The 11,664-nt window shown below is 35.1% G+C and overlaps 1 protein-coding gene across 2 annotated transcripts; it reads left to right on the top strand.

Moving 5' to 3' along the window:
* The first annotated feature begins 312 nt into the window (after window positions 1–312).
* On the top strand, window positions 313–10,976 carry LOC149078462 (proteasome assembly chaperone 2). 2 transcript variants are annotated; one of them, XM_089240565.1, is made up of 8 exons: window positions 313–374; window positions 476–619; window positions 1,675–1,837; window positions 4,217–4,275; window positions 5,553–5,671; window positions 6,152–6,313; window positions 8,671–8,785; window positions 10,794–10,976. In XM_089240565.1, the coding sequence occupies exons 2-8, from the start codon at window positions 557–559 to the stop codon at window positions 10,875–10,877; spliced, it is 765 nt and encodes a 254-aa protein (XP_089096691.1). In that variant the 5' UTR covers window positions 313–374; window positions 476–556; the 3' UTR covers window positions 10,878–10,976. The 2 variants fall into 2 exon arrangements, with proteins under 2 accessions (XP_089096691.1, XP_089096692.1); XM_089240566.1 differs by having other exon boundaries at window positions 336–374; window positions 504–619.
* Window positions 10,977–11,664: the final 688 nt, after the last annotated feature.

Genomic DNA, 11,664 nt, shown 5'->3' with positions numbered 1-11,664 from the left:
ATCTCCTCTAAGAAGAAAACCCGGGCAACGCCGGGTATTATAGCTAGATTTTCTATAATATATAGGCTATAGTTTGAAAGGAAAAAAAGAAAGTGCTTCGTTTATCAGGCCAATTTCAATTTTTCAGAAATTTTAGCAATCAGTTGGCGGCGTTGCTGATTTTTGGCAATAATTGGCGGTGTCCCGTATTTTTCCCGAGTCGTTTTCAAGAAATATGGTCATCTGCTATTAAACGCACAATTTGGACATTTTCACAATTTGCAGTCAATGGCGTCCTATCTGATAGTTTATTAAAATCTTTGGTTCAAGCCGCCTGAAGCAAAGCCGCTTTGGCCTGAAGTGACGAGAATCGTGAAATAGAGGCTTTTCACATAGTAATGTTTTTCTAAATTTTCCTTCACTGTTGTTTATTTTTGTGCAATTTAGAATCTTTTCTGTATCTAGAGCATGTTATTTTTATTCCTATCTCTTGCAGGGAATCCCCCTTTCGGATGTCATTTTAGGATTTGGTTTCCTCCTTCATTGACGCTGTTTTATTTCAAGATCTGTTCGTGAAATGATTAGGAAGAAGCAACTCGATGATTCTTTGAAGAAATGTGCTGGCTACAGATTTATTATGGTATTTTGACTTATTTTCCTGTTTATATCCGATATCTGTTTTTGGGGCCCCAACCGGTTCAAACACCAAAAATTCCAAAAGCTTTATTGATTTACAGTGAAAACTCAAATACAACGATACACTGCGGACCAGGGAAAAATATTATTGTTAAGGGCAGATTATCAAATTTATGCTGTTGATACCATCTTTTCTAAATCAGCATTATTTGCACAACCAGAAAATGGTTTTTTTTGTATCTATTGCCGCAAAAAATTGCAATTGATTATTTGATTAATAAAATTCAGGTGAATTCATTTCCACTGTGAAGTTGTTTACCACATTGCACTGTAGTGCCATACACAGGCACTGTGGTGGTCAAATGTTCATATTGATGGACTTGCGTAGCACGGACCCAGGTTCGAGCCCCACAGTCACCACAGTGGTGGGTCCGCTGAAGTTGGTTTTCGTGGTTCCCAACTTAAAGGTGCAAATGCGAGCTGATCTCCCCTTTTATAAAGTCTCGCCACAGAGAGCAGCACGGAAAAATCAGATGCAACACCAGATACACGCTCAGACTGTTAGGTACATGCACTTCTGTCACAACTCACTAGGTAGTAAATTGCCTATGGCTATAGACCTGAGTTGCGCTAGGATCGAAAGGAAAAAAGATGTCATACACAGAAAGTAGCAACACCAATCACTTCCTTACTGCTTTCATTGATCCTGCAAAGTATTGATGTAATAACATGTATTTGGAAGAACAAAAACAAGTGACGAAGTTAAAATGAAACTCTAAATTTTTATAAATTCCAAATAACAAATTCACTCTCCCGAGTTCAAAAGCAAAGTTTGAAATATAAAATTGTTGTTTTCTTACCTTTTTAGTCGTAAGTGATTGGAGGATGAGGCTAGTTACCCGGGAATTAGAATCATGTTACATAGTGTAATTTTGATTTGTTGAAAAGGATTTCTTTTCATTTGCTATTTTCATTTTCTAATTACTATTTGCATCATGAATTATTTTTGTGTTCACTGTCCATCACATACTTAATATACATGATAATTTATTTTATTAGCCTGCTGTAGCTGTTGGAAATGTTGGGCAGCTTGCTGTCGATCTTTTACTATCAACATTGCAGATTGAACACATAGGCTACTTGCAAAATTCCTTAGTTCTTCCCATGGTTGGACCAGATCCTTTTGAACCACAGAGTCATAGATTAGTGACAAATTGGGAAGGTAACAAAATTGTAATTTTTATTTGTCAGGCACAGTATGTACAACCAATTATAATTACAATAAAAGTGCATTACTATGAGAGCTATTACTCACAGGATAAATTTACTTCAAAAATGATTGCTCGTTATAAGCACATTTAAATTTTTTGCTTTCTCTCAGGCAATAGTTGTAGAAAATTAATATTTTATCCATAGGCGTAAGCAGAACTTTTTAGGGGAGGGAGTTCAATTTTTTTTCTTCTTTAGTGTTTCATGTTGTTTCCTGCAATGTAACACTATAATCCCCAATAGAACCCCAACCCCCCCCCCCCCCCCCCCCCGCTTTGCATATGCCTTGTCTTTTAGATTATTTCATTCTAATATTTGGGAATGAACAGGAATCTGATCATTAAGTTTATTTTTCGGTTCACATGACAAACATGTTTTTGCATAGAATTTCTCGAAAACGTTCAGCCAACTGACTGAACACTCGTGGTTTTACGGACTCGTTAACATCTTTCCATTGATCAGAAAGGTTTTCTTACTTAAGAAAGTCTTTCTCAAGGGATCTCCTGATTGTACATTAAAAAATTATCATGATTCACACACACACATTAAACTATTTTACTTATACATTCCAAAAGTTCAGAGACTTATTTTATTGTGGAAGAATGAGTACAGATAGAACCTGTTTATTTGGTGTTCCCTTCAAAGTAACTATCCTGTGTAATTATGTATTTTTGTCATTGTCCAATTCATTCGATTCAAAGAGTGTGGATTACAAGCCTTTTCCTGTGCCTTTGTTGCTGCTTGTTGCACTTTGGAAACGAAGAATTGCCCCTTAAGCAAATTCTTTATCCAAGGAAAAAGTCACATGGGGCAAGATCAGGGAAATAAGTTGGTTGTGGAAGTATCGGAATGTGATGTTTTGACAAGTGACCTGACACACCAGGAGGGAGCTGTGAGTCCTTGAACGTCTGCATGATTCTGTGAGACACAAGCGATAAGATCTTCTGAAGGCTAAGTCGTGGATGCTCCATCACGACAATGCACTGGCTCACAGATCCGTCCTGGTATCAGATTCTCCTTGTGATCTTGCCCATGTGACATTTTCGTTCTTTTGATAAAGAATTTCCTTAAGAGGCAAAGATTCTCAGGTTCTGGAATAGTGTAGCAAGCAGCGACGAAGGCACTGGAGGGTGTGACAAAAAAACTTTGCGATCCATATTTATATCTTTTTATGAACAGTGGTTAAGGAAATAATTTAATTATCAATGAAAATTCATATTAAAAATGAGGAAATAGTGTCAATGAAATTTAATATTAATGAAAAAAAAATCTCAGAATAAGTAAAATTTTTCAATAATTTAGGGCCGCCCTATTTGCCTTGAAGCCCTGGGCCCCATTGTTTTTACCAATTAAGATGTTACTGCAAGAATCAAGATATCACCGCATGGCTTATTCATTGGCTGTCAAACCGAAAGATACCCAGGTCACATCGCCATATGGCAATATCTGCTCATTGTCCTCACATTATTATTCATTGGCTATTTGGGATTCATGGAAATTTTTTTTTCACTCGCACTGTCTTAAAGGTTGAAAACACGTTTTTTTTTAGACCAGGTTATAGGGCTTTGGGCTTCAAGTTGGTGCCCAAGTGGCGCAGTGGTAAGAACATCAGGAGAAAGTTCTTTACTTAGCGAGCCTAGGATGACCACTGATAGATGGCATCTATTTCCCACCTAACTCCACTAGTTGGAAATTGCCATATGGCGACATATGACCGGAGTTGGTGTGAGGTAAAGTAATAGTAGGGCGTCGGGTTATAGGGCTTTTGGGCTTTTTCCATGTTGATTCTGATGGGGGGGGGGGGAGCACACCGGTTACTTCGAGGTTCAGAAGAGCACAAAGAAAAATCCACTCTCCAAAGAAATTTCAAGTTTTTAACCTTCAAAAAGGATTTCAAATTCACAGAAATAGATTAGAACTGCATTTAAAGAATTTCTTTCAATATTTTAACAGTTTTTAAATTTCTTTCTCCTGATTTTTGATCATTTTGTGATGTACAGCAGCAGGTTAATTAAATCGTTATGTACTAAATATTTTTAGGTCTTAATTAGAACTAAATGCCCCACCCCCCCTTCGTGTATATCTTTTACAGGGGGAGCATCAGGATTTTACAAGATGCTTTGGTGGGGCATGGCAGAAAAAAGGTTGGGAAACACTGGTATAGATCATAAGAGGTCTTCTGAAAATGGGTCGATTATTCAAGTTTTGATTTAGGGTATTAATTAAGTATATTTGTGTGTGGATAGATTAAACTAGAAGGCAACAGCCTAACTGGATGACTAATGCATTTGTCTTTCACTTTATTTATTTTACTTTTTCTTTTCTTTCACAGTTTACGCTTGTCATCAAGAAAAACTAGTTATAGTACAGCAAAGAGCTCCAGTTGTTCCAGTAAGCTATAATTTTTTATTTCATAATTTAGGAGTAACAGCATGGGTGAGATCAATATACACAAGTATTAATAAAATTTCCAGCGTTGCAAATATATTTTTTGAGAACTAAATATGCGTATCATTTGAGTTTTCTAGATTTGGCTTTGTTTTCAAGCAAAGAGTTGATAGAATAAATGTATATCAGATTAAGACAGGGGTTCTCAAACTTTTTCCACCCGCGGAACTCTTTTTCCCTAATCAACTCTTATCCGTGGCTTTCCAGAGCAGTTTAACAAAGAATCTTGTCAACAGGTTAGGGCTATGTCAAATCAAATCACATAACCCTAAACACCAATTAACTAATTTTTAAAAAATTTATGATGGTTGCCATTTGCAGACCTGCCAACTCTCCGGATTTAGGCGGGAGACTCCAGATTTTTCATCCTTCCTCCTGCTCTCCGGATTTTAGCAGAAAATTAGATTTTACACGAGCTTTCCGTTTTCGTGATGTTAATGACTGCCGTCATCGTTAGGGAAAGAACACCCATAGAGGACAGCCGTGGCCATTTCCATCGAGCGGCCGTAAAAAAAAGTCTCTGTGATCGTATTTAAGCAACTGGCAAAGACATGACTGTTTACTTAGCGTTTATCGGCAATCATTTATCAGGGGAAAGCCCTTGGTTGCCGAAATTCCTGTATAATCGTTATTGTATTCCATTAACAGCCGTGCGGTAAACACAAGTTTTTTTCGTCAGCAGCTTTGTATTTTGAAGTTTTTTAATTGTTTCCTCTGATTAAATATGTCTTCAGAAAGAAAATATAAAACTTTAAGCTTTATAAAGCTAAATATAAAGCTTTTAAGAGTTCATATACCCAAGATTTTGTCCTTGTTGTTGCTATTAAATTAAAAAAAACAAAACTTTGTCAGGACTGCTTCCTTGCGGTGCCTCTGACAAAGGTTCACGTCACTCCAGGGTGCCACTGTGCACTGTTTAAAAAGTCCTTTATCAAGGTCATGTTCATCGATATTATATACATATACAGGCCATATTGATTGAAAAAAACCCCAATAAACTAGAAAAAGGAACAGCTTTAACAAAAACCATTTTGTTGTAGGCATTTTGCAGAATTAAAATTTTAACAAGTTCATTATAATTGTAACTATACAATACTTTTATTACCTTTATCACTTTCTAATACTAACCTAAATTATAAAGCAATTTTGTTTTGCACCAGGCAAAAAAACTGCAAATGATTTCTTAGTCTTTTTCCCCTTCTATCATTCTATTGTTTTAGGGAAAGATGCAGTCATACATAGAGTATCTGGTTGATTGGATTAAAAGTCAGAGATTCAGTTCCATTGTTTTATTGTCAAGCAGTTTCTCACAGTTCTTTTCATCCAGCAAGATAGAAGGGTAAGTTTCTATATTTGATGAGGGGAGGGGAAATGTATGTTGTCTATTCATTCAACCATATTGCTTTTGTTTTGCTTCACACACTGTTGCAAAATGGTACAAATATTTTTTCTTGATATGGTAATGTGATAACATCAATCCATCTCATAGGCATACACAGAATTTTATTGAGCAGAAAATTTTCTTCGGAGGTGAAGTTTAATTTTTTTCCAGCAAAATAACACTATAATCTCGGCTTGGGGTTGTTCTACCCCCCCCCCTTTTCGTACACCACCAATGATCTGTCCAAGTTGAAAGGATTTACTAAAATAAAGTCATTTTGTGACTATATCATGGACTTTTCATTTTCTACAAGAACCATGATTTTTATGAGTTCTTTTTTTCTCTCTCTAATTCCTGATATAGAACTTATACAGTTAAGTGATATTTTTTTATGTGTAATATTCATACACATTTGTTTCCTGACTTTTTCGATTTCAGGGTTCCCATGCATTACTTGTGTACATCATCAGCTAAGTCTGTTGAAAATGTCTTGAAGGACCTGAAATGGAAGGAATTTGATGTAGATGCTTTTAAAGCAGATGATTCGAACAGACTGAGGATACCCGGAGGAGGAGCAACTGAACACTTGTTTCAGTCATGGTAAGGAATTATCTTCATCAGGAATTCATAAATGGTTATGTATATGCAGGGCTCCACTCATCCTATTTTTCCTACAATGTCTAGTTTTTGTCCTACTTTTTTACCAGAACCTATCAACAAAAATTTGTGTAATTGATTTTAATTAAGGAGGGAATCACCGATATCAATGTCAAATAATCAAATGTTGTAGATTGCAATTAATGATTCTGCCAAAGCAGAAATTGTATAGTTTTTAAAGTTATTTGGTGGTGGAGGGGCGGGGGTGTATGTGGACCATTGTGGTTTATTAATTTTTCATTTGCTTAGTTTGAAGGTTCAACAAGTAGAGTAGGGATTAAAACTTCTGCCTGGTTGAAAAAAAATAATATTGTAGGCTCCTGTATATATAAAAAAGAAAATTATTAAAAACCAGTTTGTCTTTGGACAGTAACATTCATCATTCAAAATTATGGTACACATTTTGTATATAGGTGATATAACAGTTTGCATAGCAAAGCAGCTGGATACATAGGCCTATTCATTCTAGGTTTGGTGATTCTTATGCTGCCTAATAAAATTCAATTGTCTTCTGTGTTTTTAGGGCATGCAGAGGCATAAACAATATTTACAATGCTCAGCAAAGAGCTAGAGAAATGAAAGTTCTTCATTTGTCAAAAACGATTACACTGGCATTGAGCGCTAAAATTTAAACAAATCCTTTTAAAAAAGGGATGGACAACTCAGTAAAACCATCTGGTCCACCTTGACATATTTATATCGGACCTTGTAATTTACACATTTTGCACTGTGCTTTTGGAAGTGGTCTCAAAAAGAGTGTCATTCTTAAATAAACTTACATTATGTCTTCATAATTTGCTGTGTGCATTGCTGATGAGAGTTGACAGGCTGGACTGTGGAAGACTCAAAGGAAAAAGAATGTAATATATATATATTGTGAGGAGCGACAGAAAAGAATTATCTGTGGTTGCTAATACTCTATTTTGGCCAAAACTTGCTTTTGTTACCAAGTCATTTCTGTCAGTTTGGTTTGGCTTAAGTCAATCTTGCAGGATACTGAAATAGTGCTATGAAAAAAAAAAAAAATTTTAATTAAAAAAAAAAAAAAAAAAAAAAGCATTTTTAGGGATTTTTTTATTATGCTGATTATGTTCTCTGGGGGAAGGAGGGTAACTACCCCATCCTACTTTTTCTAATTTTTTGAGTGGGGGTCCTATATATGATTTGAATACTGACTGTCAATATGTCCTTTGATGAGAACAATGAACAGAGTTAAAATGTTTTTATTACATATCTATAAATAAGGAGTTTATTTTCAAAAGAGAACATTTCCACTTTTGCTAAATTTACAGTAAAAGTAAAAATTTCGTTAGAATCTGTTAGTCTGATTTGTTAGAAATTCCTAAGAGGAATGTGTATGAGATGCATGTACGGTTAAGTAGTAGTAGTAAAAGTAAAAACCTTTTTTCTGTCAGGAATGGACTGCTTTATAAAAGTAGAAAATAGTTCAATATAGGTGGCATGTAGAAATGGTAGAATATTTAAATATTATGTTTCTTGATCAACATTCAGGGGAGCTATCTTCATTCAAATTTTGAAAGTGTTCCGTTTTGAAAGAAAATTAGTTGGAATGTTACCTTTTGATCAAAATTGTAACTGGTTTATGTCTGAAAAATTGGAAATTTCTACACCACCCGTTTATTCCAGACAGTTTCACCTAGCTAAGTGAGGTAATCTTACTTCTCTGTTGTGAATAACAAAAACAGAAAAAAAAAATCATAATCATTCTACAGTGGAACCTCCCATAAAGGACACTCCCATTAATGGACACCACCACCAACGAGCACTTCTTTTAAAATTACGTCAACAGGACTAAATGTATTTGACTACCCATTAATGGACATTCCTCATTAACAGACAATATTTTTGGCGCAATAAGTGTGTCTGTTATTAAGAGGTTCTACTATAGAATGCCACTTTGAAAAGGCGTTCGAAAAATATGCCATTTTGAAAAAAATACCTTAATGCCAATGGGAAAACTACTTTGTTACGTTTCCTTTTGAATGAAAAATACCAAAGTGAGTGAACAAGGTGGATATGCTCTCTTTTGGTAGAAGCGACCCACTTTTCATTATAATTTTGACACCAGAAATATTCCAGAATATTGAATAAACTCTGTTGGATAATCCGACAGAGCTCATCCCAAACATTCAGAAACCATTGAAAAGTGCATTTTGATAAAAGTTGAAATGTTTCCTCCCTTTGAAAATAAGCTCCTCAAATGAAAATGTAAGTGATTAATTATAAATTTTAATTTCCAGGTTTGTTGGTTTTTTAAATTCAAATTTGATTTTTTGCAGCCAAGAAAAAGAAATTTCTCTTGTCGTGATGATATGTGTGTGTTCAGAGGGCAACAATTATCCTGAAGGAATTAAGATGGCTGATTGTTTGAACAGCTGGCTTAATATATACCAGGCATGAAAATTTTTTAAATATTATTTTTCATTACAGTCAATTCTGTATATAATAAAGTTGCTTTGTTCCGTCAAAAAATTCATTATATTGAAAACTTCTCATAGGAAAATGATTTTTGATGTGGCATTTTGCAACAAAGATATGAGAAAATATGTTACGAAAAAATGAAAACAAATCACAAAGGAAAAATCTTGTATAGAAAAATTTGTTAATTAGTAGGGCTTATGTGTGTGTGTGGGAATCGATTAAAATTTTAAACTGGTTAATCAAAAAAAATTTCATTGATTAATTGACCGATTAACTGAATTTTAATTGATTATTTTCAAATGCTATTCATTCGTAGCAAATGTAATGTTGGTAACTATGTAACATTAATTCATGCTATAAAAACACATCCTATTCCTTTTACGTAGCTATCCACTGAATGGATGTAAATAAATATAGAAATAGATTAACAAATGAAGGCCGCTGGCTTGAAGCTATTTCATATTGCCCCCCTTTACCAGAAACACGAATGTGAAAATTTCTAGAACTTGGAAAACCACTTTTGAATGTTTATTCTATGGATGTTATTCTCCTAAAATGTTTTGTAAAATGTGCTTAATAGGGGATGCACATTTGCACGTTTCTGGAAAACTCAGCCAAATAAGTGATCCAACCAGCTGATGAACAAAAAATTGAATTTTTTTTGAGTGAATTTGGATATCAATTATTATTATGTACTAGCTATAATACCCGGCGCTGCCAGGGTTTTTAATGAGACTTTTTGGATCATGTGATATTGCCCTCTTCCTTTGAGGGACATGCAAACCGTGTCTAAGTTAACCAATACAGTGAATTCCTGCGCGACTCTTGAAATAAACAAACCTAGATTTAAAGAAACATAGAAATAAATATGTATTTATTTTTTTACTTTTTTAAGGGGCGTTAGGTATTTTGTTTCCCCCCCCCCCCCCCCCGAATTTCAAGTTATCCATCTGCCTGTTTCAACTTTCAAAAATGCTTAATTAAAGATGTGTAATTTTTTCAATGTATTTTTTTTATGGGCCCATAATTTATTATAAAACATCCTAATCCACATGACTTTATGCAGTTGAATATCAAAAGACAATATGGGGACATTAATTTTCATGCTTGAGAAGATATAAATAAAAAGTTGAAATCAATGTCATTGCATGAATATCCAATTCAGAAGTAGGTCGGGCTAATTACTTCATATTTAATCTCCTGGGCTTCGTAGATCTCTAAGCGAACTCAATATTTCAAAAATCGAGAATTCTATACAATTTTTAAAATTATCGATGTGACAGAAAACACCAAATTTCCGCATTTCTACAGTAAAATCGGCAAATTTAACACTGATTTCTATGAGGATCACCCCTTTCCTGACCCTCAAAGCGATTCTGATGATGATTATGACATCTATTCAAAAAGCCTCATTACTGAGATTATTGAAAATTGGGCAAACATTATAAAGGCATAAATTATTATACATATACCTGCAGCATTAAAGAAGTGACAAACCATTGTAAAGGTATATGCACGTCTGAAACTCATTGCTAGGGAACCACTGTAATCTAAGTAAACGTTCGGTTAGTGATTGTTGAGACCCAAAAACCATTGTTGCCCGACAGTTTTTTGCCCATTTGAGGCATTTGCCCTGATCTGATAAAATTTTAAACTAGCCTATTGTTCAAGTCGGGTCCCATTTGGTATATATGTAAAATTTGGTGACGATCAATCTAAAATTGTAGATTTGTATAGAGAACATACAGACAATCAATTTTATATATATAGATTTATTATCGATTATTGTTTCTGTATACTTTTAAGGGTGCAGAAGAAATTGTCCCATTGTGTTACTGTTTATGACTCATGGAAGGATTATGTTCCTTTGAGTCAAAGAGTGTTTGCTTTGTAGTTTTCTTTTTGTCTTTCTGTCATGTATGTTTTTGTGATGTTTTGTCGCTAAATAAATAAAAATTAAATATCTTTTTTCCCCCTTCAGAAGAAGGATGAATCTAGTTCATGGAAAGTTCCAGTGTCTTGGTCAGTGCCTTTTGGAAGCAGACCACCTCCAGCGATGTTCTGAACTTAAATGTGTGCGTGTATGATGCCTTACTCCAAAACTGTGATTTTTTTCTTCTGACATGTGAATTTGTATTATGTAATAAACTTTTTCTTCACATTATTTGTTTTTCAAATTATTTGTCTCTAGATAACAGTATTTCAGTTTGGCTTGCCAGCCTGATCTAACCTCTAGAGCAGTGATTCCCAATGTGGGTGTTAACGCCCCCTTGGGGGCGATGCAAAGTTCCAGGAGGGCCTTAGTAGCTACGTGTATAACATAGGATTCTGTGGGTTAGATTGTGTTGGGGGGCGATGGGAGAAAAAAATTTCTGAAGAAGGGGGCGATGGGACAAAAAAGTTTGGGAAACTATGCTCTATATATAGAGCAGCGGTTCTCAACCTTTTCTGACTCGGGAGCCCTTTTCAGTGTATAATTTCTATGGTGGAGCCCCTTTTAGTATATTATTTATACGGCGGTACTCTTTTTTTTTTTGTTTGTTTATCAAATTTAATGATTTATTTTATTATCCTCGAGTGGCTGCGGAGCCCCTGAGACGTGCACATGGAGCACCGGTTGAGAACCGCTGCTCTAGAGAAATCCGGCACTGGGCACACATACACTCAGAATACACATTCTGGCATGTATTGATTCGTTAGAAATTCTGCAGAGGAATGTGCATGAGGTGCATGTATGGATAAACATTGATCATTTTTGTCGCACCCACGGTCATTTTTTGCACACGAAGTTATTCAGATCGGGACTTGCACTTTACTGCCGATTCCGAATGGCAACCTTTTTATACTCATCT

This window comes from Pholcus phalangioides, unplaced genomic scaffold, assembly GCF_987345545.1.
Source record: "Pholcus phalangioides strain wild (caught in Gottingen) unplaced genomic scaffold, Ppha-v1.0 ptg000013l_1, whole genome shotgun sequence".
In the NCBI taxonomy this organism is placed as follows: domain Eukaryota; kingdom Metazoa; phylum Arthropoda; class Arachnida; order Araneae; family Pholcidae; genus Pholcus; species Pholcus phalangioides.
Note: the sequence above shows the minus strand (reverse complement) of the source record. Positions and strands in the feature narration are given on the sequence as shown.